Source organism: Carcharhinus amblyrhynchos, chromosome 20 (assembly GCF_965287045.1).
Source record: "Carcharhinus amblyrhynchos chromosome 20, sCarAmb.v2.hapA, whole genome shotgun sequence".
Lineage (NCBI taxonomy): Eukaryota > Metazoa > Chordata > Chondrichthyes > Carcharhiniformes > Carcharhinidae > Carcharhinus > Carcharhinus amblyrhynchos.
The window spans coordinates 44207093-44224087 of record NC_137343.1 but is presented as its reverse complement, the minus strand read 5'-3'; the positions used below and the strand labels follow the sequence as shown (position 1 = coordinate 44224087).

The 16995-nt window shown below is 42.9% G+C and overlaps 1 protein-coding gene across 1 annotated transcript; it reads right to left on the bottom strand.

The window, feature by feature from the left end:
- Window positions 1-11513: 11513 nt before the first annotated feature.
- Window positions 11514-16667, bottom strand: LOC145356125 (immunoglobulin lambda-1 light chain-like). Its single transcript, XM_080208736.1, has 3 exons — window positions 16619-16667; window positions 16131-16478; window positions 11514-11836 (listed from the first exon to the last, which is right to left on the bottom strand). Exons 1-3 carry the CDS (start codon window positions 16665-16667, stop codon window positions 11514-11516), a joined length of 720 nt encoding a protein of 239 aa, XP_080064862.1.
- Between the last annotated feature and the right edge of the window lie 328 nt (window positions 16668-16995).

Genomic DNA, 16995 nt, shown 5'->3' with positions numbered 1-16995 from the left:
AGGGGAATTGAGATGTTGAATGCAGAAGAAGTGCCTCCCTTCTAAAGAGACTAGAAGAAGGGGACATGAATTAAAATAAGAAGTCTTTCAATTGGGATGGAGATAAAGAGAATTTCATTCTCTGTGAGAGCCATTAGCCTGTGGAACTCTCTTTACCAGGAATATCCCATCATGAATGGTAGTGGATAATTAAACAACTCACTGGAGGAGAAGACTTCACAAATGTCCCCATCCTCAATGATCAGTGAAAAAAATAAGGCTAAAGCTTTCTTTTGTCACATGTGCCAAGTGAATGATCCATCTTCGCCTTCGACAAAAATGGTCAGCATTACGGATGTCAAGCTTGACCAATTCAATTCGCTCTACGTGATATCAAGAATTGGCCGAATGCGTCGGATACTGCAAAGGCTTTGGGCCCTAACTATATTCTGTCGACACTTCTGACGATTTGTGCGGCCGCGCGAGTCATCCACAACACTGACATCTGCGGGGCATTGCAGAAAATTACGTAGTTATGTCCTCTACGCAAAAAGAAGGGCATCTTCAACTTTATTCATTGGCCATCAGGCCACTCCAAATCATCAGTAAATTGATGGAAGGGGTCATTAACAGCGCAATCAAACTGCAGGAACTCAGCAGGAACCTACTCACCGACACAGTTCGGATTCCGCTAGTCACTCAGTGCCTGACTCCATTACAGCCTTGGGTCAAACATGGACAAGAGTAATTGAATGTCAGGTGTGAACCGACTGCCCTTGACATCAAGGTAGCACGGGTGGAATTCAGGAGCCCGCGCAATGCTGGAGTCAATTCGAATCAGAGGGAAAATTCTACTCTGGTTGGAGTCATCCCTCGCACAGAGGGAGAGTATTGTGGTGGTTGGAGTTCAATCATCTAATTTGCAAACGTCACTGCAGGAGTTTCTCAAGATGGTGTCCGAGGTCCAACCACCTTTCTCTGCTGGGATGTCCTTCCTTGCATCATAATGTCAGCAGTGAGGATGATCGCGCAGTGCGCAATACCATTCCTGCATCCTCAGAGACTGAAGTCGTTCATGTCCACGCGCATTAAGTCCAGGACAATATCCAGGCTTGGGTTGACAAGTGGCAAGTAACTTTCGTGGAAACGTAGCGCCAGGAAATGATGATCTCCGACAACAGAGAATCTAACAATTCTCCCTTAACATACAAGGGTATTGCCATCACTGTCGACATCCTGAGGCGACCATTGACCAGAAGCTGAACTGATCTTCACATTTAAAAATGGTGGCTACAAGAGCAGGTCAGAGGCTATGAATCCTGCGGCAAGTATCTCACTTGCTGACTCGCCAAACCTGTCCACCATCTGCGAGGCACAGGAATTTTTTGGAATATTTGCACTCAGCAGCAGAGTGCTGCTTCTATAACTTTCAAGAAGATTACACCATCCACGACAAAACTTGACTAGCACCTATTCCACAAACTCCCTCCGCCATGATGAACAGTGGCAGCAGTGTTTACCATCTGCAAGATGCACTAAAAAATACCACAGCAGCTCCATAGTCAGCATCTTACAAAATCACATCGCTACCGGCCAGGAGGACAAAGGCAGCAGACACATCACAACACCACCATCTTAGAGCTTCCCTCCAAGTCATTCGCAATCTGACATGGGGATGTATTGCTTACCTAGACCACAGGGACTGCGCTGATTCAAACAAAACAGTTCACCACCATCATGTCGGGGGCAATTAGCGGTGAGGAATAAATGCTGGTCGAGCCAGCGATGCCCACATCACGTTAAAAAAAATGCAGAATTCGATAGATTGAAAAGGGACCCAAAGAGTATAGGGGTCGACAGGAATAAGGGGTCGTGCCCACGACCACATCAGCAACGGTCTTAGGCCTAATCCGCCTTCCAATTCATATGATCGTATGATTCGTATTTGCGCCCTTTATGTTTACTTTCATACTGTCAAATTTCTGAACCTTCAGATCCATTAATGTGGCACTGGCAGCATTATCTTTCGTGAATGAAGCAGGAAAGGAAGTGATAGTAAAACATTTAGTGACACTGGTTTCTTACTGCTTCTAGTCATTCGAACTTTCTGATATTAAGGACATTCATCACTAAAAAGACGAACACATTAAACATCGAAATTAATTGACAATGCCTAACGAGAATATTCTGAAACCGGCTTTCATGTCCGAATCCCTATTTTCCAAGTATCTCAATATTTTGCCAGGAATTGATATTTTAAGATAATTTTCGCCGCATATACACTTCATGTAATAACACGGTACTTGGCATACCAAGTGCAATATTGCCATCTGCTGGTTCAGCCGCAAAACGTGCACAGGTTCATTGGGATTCGTTTTCGACTGCTTTCATTTATTGCGCAAAGTCCAATAGAAAGACGGCGGAATGAAATGACAATTATAACATAAAATTCAGTATAAATTCAGGAACTCTGGTCGCACTTGTGAAACTGTTGTGTTCGCTCGCAAACTTTCTGCCCATGACCCCACACGATAAACTGTCATTTTCCGCAAGACGCTTTGCTGTGACATCTTATTAAATGCTTATTGTAAGTCACAGTACATCCACCTGCTCCCCTTTAGAGACAGCACGTTACTTCTTCAAATCACTCCAGTAAACTGGATGAACATGTCTTCCCTTTGGCAAAACTGTGTTGGCTCTACCTGATTACTGCGATTTTACTTATGTACCCTGCTGTCAAATCTTAATAACCGCTGCTAACGTTTTCCTTATATGTCACATGTTCAGCTAACTGGCGCTGTAGAGGTAACATGTGTCATTCCCTGCTTAAAGTGCTACATTCGCTGTTTTCCAATCTAATGGACACCTCCCAGAAACTGCGGAATTTTTGGCACATTAAAACCAACCCATCAATTGTCTCATTTGTCACTTCTTTTAAGACCCTCGGGTGAAATCCAGAAGGACCTGAGGACTTTTCAACCCACATCTTCAATAACTTTCTTAATGTCATTTCCCTGACGATTCTAATTTTCTTGAGTCTTTCTCTTCCATTTCCTGCTCTACAGCTATTTCTATGATGCTACTTGCATCCTCTGCAATGAAGACTAAAGCAAAATGCCTGTTCTCTTCATCCGCAATCTGTGTGTTTGCTATAAATTCTCCAGAGTCAATTTCTGTCGGACTGTCGCCCACTCTGTGAACGGTTTTTTTTATTGTTTAACTTTACAACTTTAAGTTGGTGCATCAGTGTCACGAGCAGGCGTACATTAACACCGCAATAAAATTACTGCGAAATCGCCCAGTCTCCACTCTCCGACTCCTGTTCGGGTATACTGAGGGAGAATTAGCAATTCTAAGCACAGTGCCAAAGGCAAGAAATAACTGAATTAAAAACCCGAGAATATTCGGGAAACAAATCAGTTGGTCTGGAAGCATAGGTGGAGACAGAAACAGAGTGAAAATCGCGCCTCCAAAGGTGCCAGATCAAAATGTATGCGACGAGTTTTGTTGACCTGACATTGACTGAAATAGTACAGGAAACCGCTCCAGTTATAACCTCAAATGAAAATTGCATTGATTCACCAAACTGATGTCTGTATGAAATGTTAATCGATCACTGGAGTGCGATTACTTGGATAGCTCTTTCAAAGTATACAGTGGGTCAATGGTATTTTTCCATTGCATTGTTCTGTGAAATGTTTGGGAACTGCACTCAATGTAAGGTTACTAAGTCATCTATCAATTGTGTTTCCTTTGGAGGGAGCCAGATGTTTATCCTTTCTATGCACACATATTTCTCTTAAGCTGATGACATACAGTTGCATAGCCAGTTGCTGTGGTCAGAAATGCTAAAGTTTAAATGATGAAGGAGCAGATTCAGAAGTCTCTTCTAAAAGTCAAAAAAAATTTCATATGAAGTTAAGAACAATTGAAAAATTGTGGCGAGAAAATGTCTTGGATTAACGGGCCATCATCACTTCTCTTTGCTTCTGTCCTAATTGTTACAGGTGAAGGAACTCTGTGACTGTTAGGGAGTCCAATACAGTGAGTTTAATTTCAAGAGGTTTTGGGAGAAACCTGGTCTCAACTGTGGTTTATCAGGCTTCTCATTGAACACAAATATAAGTGGGTATTTATACACTATGAGTCACAATATCAATCACAACACAAACTCCCGATTCCGGTTAGAACTGCAGGTCTTCCGACTTTGGTCAGGACGCAAACTCCTGATTCAACTAGGACCCTCAGTCCATCTGGCAGCTGCAGTCACAAAATAACCTTTGGTTCAATCACGTCCCACAATGCTTCTGGCGGCATCGGCATCTCCTTCCTTGAAGTTACTTGGGCGGTTGTGGCTGTCCCAGCAGGACTCTTCCTGTTAAAAAGCCAATATCGCAATCTATGAGATGCAGCTGTAAACTGGTATCGCAATCTACCAGGTGAGCTGTTCAACAATGTTCAGTTAGCACAAAAAATTAATATTTGCAGTGTCTGCAAAATAATATTCACATTTGACTACCTGTCTTTATGAAAATGAAAGTTAAAGAATGAAAACCATGAACCAAATAAGGAAAACATGAATAAATAATTTGTATTGACACCAGGAGCAGTATAAGATTAAGGAGATCAGCCATGAGGAAGGGTTATGTTCGTGATATATGCTAAGTACAAAATGCATTAAATTCATTAACCCCTTTCCTACTCCTTTTGGTTCCAACCATGGACCATGACCAATTCAGAGCTAAATGTTACCAGCATATTGGCCTACCTGTAGTTAACAAAAGTAAAGACAATTTGGGGTTCTTTATGCCCACAAAATCAATAATCGCCCAACCAACCAACAATAAGTTACCTTATAGGAAAATACTAAAGTTCAAGCCCAACACAAGACCTTGGCTTAACTCTGGTCTTTATTCCTTTCTTCTCAGGTATGGTGGTTCTCCTTGTGTCGGCCGTCACTGATCATGGTCACCATTCTTGTAGCTCGTTCCTGAGGTCAGAGAGAGAGATTTCTAGTTGGGCTTCACGCCCCTGTTGGCCATTGCCAATCAATCGATCAGGACTTAATCCCTCATCAGGGTTGTAGACTGTTTGTCTCCGTCTTTAAACTGCAGCCTATCATTTTAGTTCTTGCCCAATTGTCCCAGAGTGCTTTACAAATCGTCATTTTAGATGGCCCGTTTGACTATACTCCTTCCTTTGATCCTGAACGCGAAGAATTCCCCAGTCACCCAACAGTCCAGCAAGGTCCAGGCAATGGCATGCACAGTAAAAAAGAATGGGGTCCAGGGACATATTGTTGAGTTGCCAGCACGGGAGTAGGAAGAGAAGCTATTGCAGGCAATTCTGTGCATATTATTTGATGAATAATAATGGAGCCATATCACGAGAATAGGCCAAAGCAACTGATCAATGATGGAAAATTGTTGGATCGTGTGTAGAATAGCGTCAAAGACCAACGCAAGTCCGAAAAGAATAAGCAGAAGGGCTGCACAATGATTAGCACTGCTGCCACACAACGCCAGGGAACGGTTCCGATTCCCGGCTTGGATTGCAGTCTGTGCAGAGTCTGCACGTTCTTCCCGTGTCTGCGTGGGGTTCAGTTCGTGGGTGCTCCAGTTTCCTCCCACAGTCCGAATGACGTGCTTATTAGGTGCGTTCGCCATGCTAACTTTTCCCTCAATTACCTGTACAGGCGCCGGGGTGTGGCGACTAGGGGATTTTCACAGTAACATCATTGCAGTAATTGCAGTTTGGATTACAACTGATAGTTGTAAGTCTACGTGTGACAATAACAAACAAACAGTTAAAAACTTTAAAACTTTAAAAAACGGTAATAGTTTGCTATCGTTACAGTTGAATAGAATACAACTTTGATAGGCGTCATATCAGTCTTGTGGCAGAAGCAGAATTAATTAGCCTTCCCCCAATTTAGCACCTTAACTTGACGACTATCCTTATCTTTATCCATCAATACCTTATAACTTACTGAATTGTGGTCACTGTTCCAGAACTGTTCCCCTGCTGAAACATCGATCACCTGGCCGGGCTCATTCGTGGAAATAATTTCTCTGGGCCTATCTTATCACACTCGTTGATCATTTTAAATACGAGGATTAGGTAGATAGTGTGCAAGGGAAGGCAAACAATGAGTTGCGTTGAGTGATTTGGCACTAAAGTGTTACTATGTCAATCTATATTCTCATTCAGGGGTTTAACACTCTTTACTATGAGCACTCGGTTTAGCAAAGCCACACAAATTGTTGCTTCAGCCATACCCTCATATGAATCAAGAAACAAGAGATCCTGAAACATTTTCAATCACTTTTGTGAAAAATATCAGTGTTGGAAAGTCATGCCTTCTCAAATACATGGTGCCTCTGGCTGACTGTATATAAGGCAGTTACAAGTAAGGACAAAGCTTAATATTCCTTGCTGAATCAGTTTTCCTCAAGCTTCTACTGGTATTCAGTATACTTCCATTATGCAGCATGGTCCAAATTGTCAGAACGTGCTCTTGACTCCATCTATCGTCAGGGGCACTGTTTTGCTAAAATAAAAGTTTTTTTTTAATTACTAGTTTGTAATACAGGAAATATCTTTATTTTAGTGTGTGAGGTGTGGCATAGGAGATTCACCAGAATGTTGCCTGAGCTCATAGAGTCACAGACACACGAAGTTTTACAGCATAGAAACTCGTCCCGTCAGCCCAACTTGTCCATGCCGCCCTTTTAAAAAAATAACCCGAAGCTAATCCTAACTGCCTGCATTTGGCCCATTTCACTCTATACCCATCGTATCCATGTGACTATCTAAATGCTATTTAAAAGACAAAACTGCACCCGCCTCAAGACTACCTCTGACAGCTTGTTCCAGCCACTCCCCACCCTCTACATGATAAAAATTGCCCTTCTGGACACGTTTGTATCTCTCCCCTCTCACCTTAAACCTATGCCCTCTAGTTTTAGACTCCCCTGCCTTTGGAAGAGACATTGACTATTTCGCTGAACTGTGCCCCTCATTATTTTATAAGATCTATAAGATCACCCCTCAGCCTCCGATGATACAGAGATAAAAGTCCCAGTCTATCCAGCCCCTCCTTATAACTCAATCCATCAAGTCCTGGAAGCATCCTGGTAAAACTTACCTGCACTCTTTCTACTTTAATAAGATCCTTTCTATAATAGGGTGAACAGAATTGCAAACAGTATTCCAAGTGCGGCCTTACCAATGTCTTGTACAACTTCAACAAGACATTCCAACTCCTGTATTCGATGTTCTGACCGATGAAATCAAGCATGCCAAATGCCTTCTTCACCTCTCTGTCCACCTGTGAGTCCATTTTCAAAGAGCTATGAACATGTACCCCTACATTTCTTTGTTCGGTAACTCTCCCCAGCGCCCTCCCATTAACTGAGTAAGTCCCGCCCTGGCTCAAGCTACCAAAATGCATCAACTGACATTTGTCTAAATTAAACTCCATCTGCTGATCGTCAACTCACTGGCCCAATTGATCAAGATCCTGTTGCAAATGGAAATAACTTTCTTCACTGTCCATTATGCCTTCAATATTTGTGTTAGTTGCAAATTTACTGACCATGCCTCCCATATTGTCATCAAATCATTAATATAACTGACAAATAACAGTGGCCAGCACTGATCCCTGAGGCACACTGCTGTTCGCAGGTCTCCAGTTGGAAAAACAGTTCTCTACAACACCTTCTGGCTTCTGTCAAGACGCCAATTTTGCATCCATTCAGATACCTCACCCTGGATCTCATGAGATTTAACCTAATGCAAAAACCTACCATGGGGTGCCTTGACAAAGGCCTTGCGAAAGTCCGTGCAGACAACATTAACTGCATTGCCCTCATCTACCTTCTTTGTTACCCGTTCAAAAACCTCAATCAAATTTGTGAGACATGATTTTCCACTCACAAAGCCACGCTGACGGTCCCCAATCAGTCCTTGCATCTTTAAATGCCTGTACATCCTATCTCTCAAACATCTTCCAACAATTTACACACCACAGTTGTGAGGCTCACTGGCCCGCAGTTCCCAGGCTTTTCCATGCAGCCCTTTCACTCTCCAATCGACAGCCACCTCAGCTGTGACTATCGTTGATTCAAATATCTTGGCTAGTGGACCCGCAATTTCCTCTCTAGCCTCCCACAATGCACTGGGATGCACTTCATCAGGTCCCGGGGATTTATCTTCCTCGTAGCGCTTTAAGATTTCCAGCACCTCCTTCTCTGTAATATGTACCAGTCCATTCCCATCTCTTGTGGATCCGTGCATTGATGACCTTGTTGATCCTTAAGAGGCCCTACTGTCCCCCTTGTTACTCTTTTGCCCTTTATATATTTGCAGAAACTCTTTGGATTCTCCTTTGCCTTATCTGCCAAAACAATCTCGTGTCCCCTTTTTGCCCTCATGATTTCCCTCTTAACTCTACTCCTCCACCCCCTATACTCTTCAAGGGATTCACTTGAACTCAGCTGCTTATGTGTGTCATGTGCCTCTTTCTTCTTCTTGACCAGGGCCTCAATATCCCGAGTCATCCAGGGTTTCCTCCTTCTGCCAGCCTTGCCCTTCACACTAAGAGGAATGTTTGCAAAGCGTGCCACTTACCAGACATCCCTGTGCCTTCCCTCAGACTCCCCCAATTAACATTTGAAAGTTCCTGCCTGAGGCTATCGAAATTAATTTTCGTACAGCGGAGAAAGCTGAGGTGTTAGCTAATCAAGGTGCACAAAATTATGAATGGTATAGATAGGAAGAAATCATTCGCCTCAGTAGAGGGGTCAATAACCAGCGCGAATGGATTTAATGTAAGGAGCAGGAGACTGAGAGGAGATTTGAAGAGATTCTTCTTCAGCCGGAGGGTGCTATGAATCTGGAACACGCTGTGTGAAAGGGTGGTGAAGGAAGGAAACCTCACGGCATTTAAGAAGCATTTTGATGAGGAATTGAAACGTCATTCCAAGCAGGGTTACGGGCCAAGTACTGGAAATTGAATTAAAATAGTTTGGCTATTGATGGTCGACACAGTTACGAAGGGCCTTATTCTGGGCTGGATTCCCACCTCCAGCTTTAAAGGGCAAAACGCAGCACGTTTATGCGTTCAATCTTCACAATTGACCCCTTCTGCAATGTTATCACCCTGACGAATCAGCCCTGTATCCCTTCATGATACCAATGTATCTACGGCAATTGGACAGCCCCGCCCACGACGAAATCAGAGCGGGCGAGGGGCAGGGAAAGGAAATGCCCCTTGACGTCGGGCGGGAATTTCCGGTCTCGATCGAGAGAGGCCGTAAAAATCCCGCAGCTCAGTCTGAAAACCAAAATGCAGATCTCCAGATGTGATCTGACCAAAGCTGTAGACAACAGAAAACAATATTTCCCCACTTTTTAATTTCAAAGCCCTTGTGTTAAAGGCCAGCATTCTGTTTGACTTTTGTTTTATCGTCTGTTCTTAAAGTTTTTAGTGATTTATGTACAGGAACACCTAAATCCCTTTGTTCATTCAAGGCATCTCATCACTTAGCTTCAGATAAATATTTCCAGCTGCTCGCGCTGGTATCTTGGTCACGGAATCATAGAATTCACTGGTCCATTCTCTTAGTTTATCTATGAAATTCTACGGAAGATTCAGCCAGCTTTCGGCGCCTCCTTATCTTAATCTGATCTGCCGACATGTTTACGAAACTCTCTGACCCTCTATTTGAATGGCAAAATGATCTCGTTCAGGAAGTTGAGACAACTAAGTGTGTAGACGAAGGTAGAGCAGTTGCTGTCGTATACATGAATTTTAGTAAGGCGTTTGATAAGGTTCCCCATGGTAGGCTCGTGAAGAAGGTAAGGGGGTGTAAATGAGAAGTGTAAATGACTATTTTCTCGGGTGGATGCAGCTGTTACTAGGGGGCATAACTATAAGGTTCATAGCAGGAAATATAAGAGGGATGTCTGAGGTCGATTCTTCACTCAGAGCGGTTGGGGTGTGGAATACACTGTCTGCTATGACAGTGGTGTCGGACACTTTAGGAACTTTCAAGTGGTTATTGGATAGGCACATTGAGGAGACCAGAATTAGGGAGTAGGATAGCTTGACCTTGGGTTTGGACATAGCTCGGCATAACATTGAGGGCCGAAAGGCCTGTAATGTGCTGTATTGTACTATGTTCTATGTTCTAAAAGATCCTCGGGAACCTGCATTTATCACACGCAACCAATCTGGGAACAAATCTTCGATCAATACTTTCTCTCTCCTATCCATAACCAATTCCCGACAGATACTTTAAATGAAGTATTAATGGTTCTGCCCCTGGATCTTTTTTATGTCTCCCTGTTTCGGACTCACTCACGGTGGAAAATTTTTCTCTGTGTTACCGTATTATAACTTTTCCTAACATTAAAGACGCCTATTACATCTCTGCATACTCTCCTCAGAGAGAAGAGCCCAGTATATTGATTTTCCTGATTGGTGCATCGCTCCAATTCCAGTAGAAATCTGGCAAATAGTTTCTGCACTTTCTCATGTGCTACAACAGCATTTTTGAGGTATATAGACTATAGATGAGCACAACTCTCTGAAAGGCTAATGAACCCCCGGGTGTTTTGTTTTGTTCTGTAAGTGCACCAGTACCTAGTTTGCACTTTTTACCAAGTGCCGCACTCCTGACTACTTACAGCAATTTATGTCTTGCAAGCCCAAATCTAATTGAAGAAATAATGCAATAGTGCATCAAAGGGATGTCTTGTCGACTTTGCGATTCGTATGAAGAGGAAGCTAAAACAAAACAGACTCTGTTCTGAGCTGGTTAGAGTAAACGCCTCACTGAAAATGCACCTGCGCAAGTTGACTTGTTAGTACAGCGCCTGCTTCAGTGTAATCATTGTAGTCCAATTAAACGAACTGGAGAGATTAAGAAAATGACTTGCAGTCGCAGAACCTACATTGCATCTGTGTATTAAAAAATGTGGCAGTGACAGTGTTTGCCCTGAATTTTTGTAACCGGCTGGTTTAGAAGTGTCTGCCCCTTTAATATATTTTCGTAAATCTCTAGACGCAGTTCAGCACTTTCACTACAATGGCAGAATATAACTGGGTACATTTTAAAACAAATGTTGCATTATTACTTCATGCTGTTAATTAAATGTCATCGATCGTCTCCTTGTTGCGCCTGCTTGTCATTGGCTTTAAATAAAATGTCCAGAATATCACAATGATACAATCTCACTATTTAATTCCCTCTAGAATGCTGACATTAATTGTTTTTAAGGGAAAGAGAGAGAATAATAGAACAACGGTCGAGCTAACGGTATAATGATTTTATTACACAGCGGTATCAATGACATTACACTGAAGCTTTGATCCATTCAGAGTGAACACAGTTAAATTGAAATTAAGGCAATCAGCCGATCTGCTACAAACTGTGATGAAAAGTTTGAAATGTTTCACTATTTGCGAAATTTATTTTGAAATGACAATTTACGAACGGCAGAATACAAAAGTGCAATAAATGCATGAATCACATACAGCTGGATCTGGAGATGCTTGTTCGAAGCGGGTTTGCTTGTGTCTCGTGTTTAACCACACAGGAGTAAAGCTCGTGTGAGTTCCACTCTGAGGCTGACAGAGTCAGATAACTGCTCACACTGAACGTGTTGTCCGCCTCCTGCTGGATCCGACTGGTCTCAACCCCATTCCCTCTGACGCTGCCATCTACAGTCCATTCAATCTCCGCAGCTCCCGGGTTAAAACCGCTCACCAAACACGCCAGGGTCGCCATGTTCTTCGCTGTGATTTGATCCGATGAAGGCGGAAGGACAGACACAGTGGGGCTCCGCGGACCTGGAATATAGAGACAAATGATCACACATCATTAATAATCTGAATACATGACTGAGTCGTTGTTTCACATTCTTCAAATTGTTTTTTTTAAATCGGTATTAGTCTACGAGAATGTATAGATTTTATATGGTGGAGCCTTATTGATTCCAAATGCAAACAAGGCGGAACTCGGGTTTCTAGAACATATAAAAGCTGAGAAGGTTTTCTTTTTAATCCTGCAAGGACAAGAGCATGCACATAAAATGTGATCTAAGTAGTGGAGTTTGAAATGTTAAAGAGAAAAATAAGACGGGAGGTTTATTGCATCCAGATGTGATCTGAGGCAATGCTGTTCTGGCCAACGTCGCTACCACAGACAATTTCAGAATAACGCTAATCACTCAGAATTTGGTGTCAATATTGGAACCTATGCTGACCGCATCATTTCTATCTTTTGTAACTGAAAAAACTCAATTGTAAAGAATGAAATCGATTGTTTGCTACTGTCACTGTTTACACTTCCCTGATACGAGTCCTCCATACCGGACTGATATTTGGATTTGTGTACATTCTTTGCCACGGCTTCACACCGTGTCCCGCCCAGACCAACAGTAACGATGTTGCATAATTCTTACAAAGAACTCCCTGTCGCAATGGAAATTTTTCGAGTCATTTTTAGCGAGTGGAGTGTCACAAAAGATTACTTACAGCAAAGAGAAAGAGCTTCTCACAAATATTGTGAACAATTCTAGCTATATAACACCACATCGTAAGGACACCTTCAAAAGGCCAGTAATAAACTAATTATGTCCTCATTATTATTTATCTCTCACGCCTTGTCGCCAAAGCAGATGGGCTGTGAGATATTATTGCGCTTAGATAGGGATCAATGATCCTGACACTGGAAAAATGATTATACTTCACAAGCACTAAATTGTGAGGATGCTCTGAGGGCGAGGTCGAAGCTAAATCAAAGCATGTTTGCATTTTCTTTCCTTTGTCATGAGTGGATATTCGCAAAGCTGAAAGAATCTTTTCTATTTAAGTCACCATTTACCATCACATTCAACGAGGAAACGCTCAGTAAGTAAGTTAAGGTATTGTAAAGCATCGAAGAAAGAGTTCAAATATGAATATCCATTTCAAACTGAAAGGATAAGACTAACCTTTTACAATTCGCCTTGACATTGAACTATTATGTCAGCTCCAACAACAGTATGAGGTTTGGCGCTGTCGGTGGAAACATCGATTGTCTTTGGAGCTAGAAATTGGTCTTTTTTGGGGGGGAATGTAATTTGGATGTTGAAACTGAGTCGGCAGACAAATGCCCCCAGCCTTTATTTTAATGTTGGGATCGTTTTCCTGCGCCACCGAGAGTTTCGCTGAATTATCTCAAAGTCTCGCAACGATGAGCAGGTGTAACGATCTCTTACTATTTAAACGAAAGCGGACTTAAGTGAATTATTTTTACACCGGCATGTTCGCCAGATATGATTTCTTGAAGTAACAACTAAAATCTTCAAGAGCATTTTTCTCCTTTTTGCCTCATGCTGGTCCATTTCACAGTAACATAGTCCAATAAACAAATGACTTGAAGAAGGAAATAAAAAGTAAAGTAAGATTGAGAAGGGAAGAGAGCCTAACCACAATTTTCCAATCGTGTCTGGAGCAGGCTTGGCTCAGGAGACAGAAAGACAGACGAAATTGTGAAAGGACGAAAGGGGGATAGCATAGAGACAGACCAGTGAAGCCAACATCACTGAAGAGAGAACAATTGGAATAAACGCGGCAGAATCAAATACAGCGATCAAGGCTTTGTTAGCGGAATATCTTAGCCCACAGCGTGAATTAGTATTTTGGCGCAGGTGGATGAGCAGTGAATGACGGCAATATTTTTGGTATAGTCTACATGGATTTCAGCAAGATTCTTGCTAAATTCACACATAGGTATGGACAGTTTGGATCAGAAATTGGATCAGAGGCAGGAAGGAAAGGTTCTGTATATCAATGACTGCCTCTATGATTGTTGTCAGATGATACAAAATTGGCAATGTGGTTGCTAACGAAGAAAACTGGATAATGCAGGAAGACAACAATGGACTAGTTCAATTAGTGCAACAGCGGCAAATGGAATTAAACGCGAAAAAGTGTGTGGAACTGTATTTCAGAAACGCCAACAAGACAAGTGAGTACATTATAAATGGGACAATGCCGTGAAATGTAGAGAAACTCAGTGAACTGAAAATGCATGTCCACAGAACCTGACGGCGGCTGAGCAAGTGGATATGGTAGCAAAGAAGGCACGTCCGGCATTATAATCCGAGGTATAGTTTGTTGGAACTTGGAGGTTATGTTGAAACTGCTGGAAAGGTGCGTGAGGAAAATGTAATGTACGGGAACGAGTACAGGCGAGATTGAGAGGGATGCTGGCTGAAACTGAATATTTAGTTATCAGTAAGTGTTGAATTGACCAGCGTTCTTTTCTTTGGAACAGACGAGGCTGAAGGGAGAACTAATTGGAGGCATAATATTCTGAGGTGTCCGGGCAGAATGGAGAGGAAAACAGTATTGCCAATGGCTGGGGGGCCGATAAGAACGGGAGTTGGATTTAGCGTTAGAAGTAGAAGGTTTAGCGGAGATTCGAAATGAATAGTTTCACCCAGAGGGTTTAGGGCATGTGGAACCTACTGCTGGAAAGGCTGTTAGTGACAAATTAGTGGACTCTGAAAAGCACATACAATGTGTCATCGAAAGGCTAATTATTAAATGTTGGATTGTTCCTTGTGAACCAGTGCAAACACGATTGGCCAAGTAGATGGTAACAATGTTGCAAAGATATACCATTCTATGATTCTGCGAATACACTATATTGCTTTCCTCCCTCAATGATGCACAGGGCAACAGTGTGCATATTTATAAGGTACACTGCCGGAACTCCGACAAGAGCTTCCAAACCAGCCATGTCTTCCACTGGACGAACACATGGGCAGCAGATGTACGGCAGCACCACCAGTTGGGAAATCCCCATCAAGCCACACAGCATACCAAAGTAGAACTTTCCTTCACTTGTTAAAAACTCTTAGCCCCCTCCCTAAGAGCGCTGAGATATACCTAAGACACATGGACAACACCGGTTTGAGAATGTGGCTCACCATCACTTTATCCATGGATATTAGGCAGGGGCGGGGGGGGGGGGGGGGTGGTGCAGTGAATGTTAGCTTTCTGATCACATCCCATAAATCAAGAAAAATGGCATCAATCCCCATGATTTGTTCTGTTACAACTCACTGACAACCACAGAACCAGCAGCAGAGCTGAACGAGTCCACAACAATATTCAAAAACCTAACAACCTCTTCCGAGTCATTCCAAAACAACTGATTGGATGGGAAGAAAATTAACCGGAATTTCCGAAGGAAGCAAATATTCTGCGTATCATTGATATTTGTTACTATGTGATCCAGTTACAATCAGGGTCGATTATTACTGGCGGAATTCTCGCAACAGTATGCTTACTTTGGTCACCTGTGGTTACCGCGAAATATTTGGCTGAGAATCTTGTACTGAACGGTGTTCAGCGAGTTTGGGGACCAGTGGGAGTGAGGTCAACTTCAGCAGGTTCAACGCAAGAAAGATCTTAACACTCAATGTTGCTTTAAGTAGAATAAAGCAATCTGATGTGAACGTTTTGAATGGAATTCGATGCCGTTTAAAGCAGACGACAAGGGCAGCGTGTGAAACAGCCTGAACCACTTTGTGGCTTTCATACAGTCACGGAGTTATACAGCACACAAGGGGGACGATGGTAACTTGTAAAAAACCTGCCTGTTTAGCTCATTTGCATGCCTGCTTTGTGTCACTTTTGAAATGCTTATCGCCTGGCTAATTATAGTTCCGCTCGCGGTGTTTATACAGCTAGGGCACTCCACTCCTAACACTCGCTGAGTGAAGGAAAACATCCCATTTTTCTAGCAATCGGCATTCAAATCATCTCCTCGCTCTGCCGTGCAGATCGGATGGCTCAAACTTCTGGACAACCCGAGCAGATCAGACCCTAAGCTTCCAGTGAAATGAATTTCGCTTGTAATCACATTGCCCCTTTCCCCATCCCATAATTGGACGCACTCCAGAAAGTTCTGAACCCAGCTATCGCTGCAGTATCATTGGCTGCTGAATCAAAGATCCCCCATAAAATTATTTTAGGAGCAATCATTTTCATTTTCACCAGTTCAATCCAACTATCCGACGCTTCCAAAGTACATTTTGTTATTTAGATAGCGTCATAAATGTAGCGGACATTTCAGTGATTTACTTACAGTCCAGATTCAACTTCGTTCCTCTCCCGAAAGTGTATACACTTTGACTGCTGATCCAATCACTGCAGTAATAATCGGCAGCGTCCTCCGGTTGCACGTTGGTGATTGTTAAATGCATCTTCCTTCTTGATGAGTCCACAGACCCGGCGAATCGATTCGGAATACCCGAAGCCATACCAGAGTTATCGGACCAAACAAGCAAAGGGGCGCTGTCGGGTTTCTGCCAGTACCAGCTCGGGTAATAGCTGCTAATGCTGCCTCCGGAGATGGTGCAAGTGATGGTGACGGTCTTTCCCGGTGAGGACGAAATGGATCGTGGTTGGGTCAGGACAGGATCCGCAATTGTACCTGGTGAAATGCAAAGCATTGTCAGTCACGCACTGTGAAATGTTGAACATAGCTTACAACTCAATTTCGTGAAAACACAAGAGCAGAAGCAGATAATGTGAAAAAAATGAGGGCTACTTCAGGCCGACGCCCGTACTTACTGTGGAAACAGAGTATCAACGCGGCGAGAACTCCAATCGATTGTGTCATGGTGAAGCCTTGGAGGAAGAAGGAAAATAAATCCTGACACGAACGCGCTTCTGAGTCCATTGCAACCTCCCCTTAAAAAGATTCAAACGCCACAGGGCGAATGAATATTAATAACATATGCAAATTTCCTGACACGTGATTTTAGGCCGACGATCTCCATTTCGGTATTGTCTGATATTTGCAGAATGGGCGCGTCAGCCATTTTGGAAAAGAAGAAATATGAACCTCCTAAGGCACAGACTAACATGCAAAATGGCTCAATACCCATCCCCCCCAAAAAAAACACACAAACGGGGTGATGAAACGTGAAGAGATTAAATCGATCGTG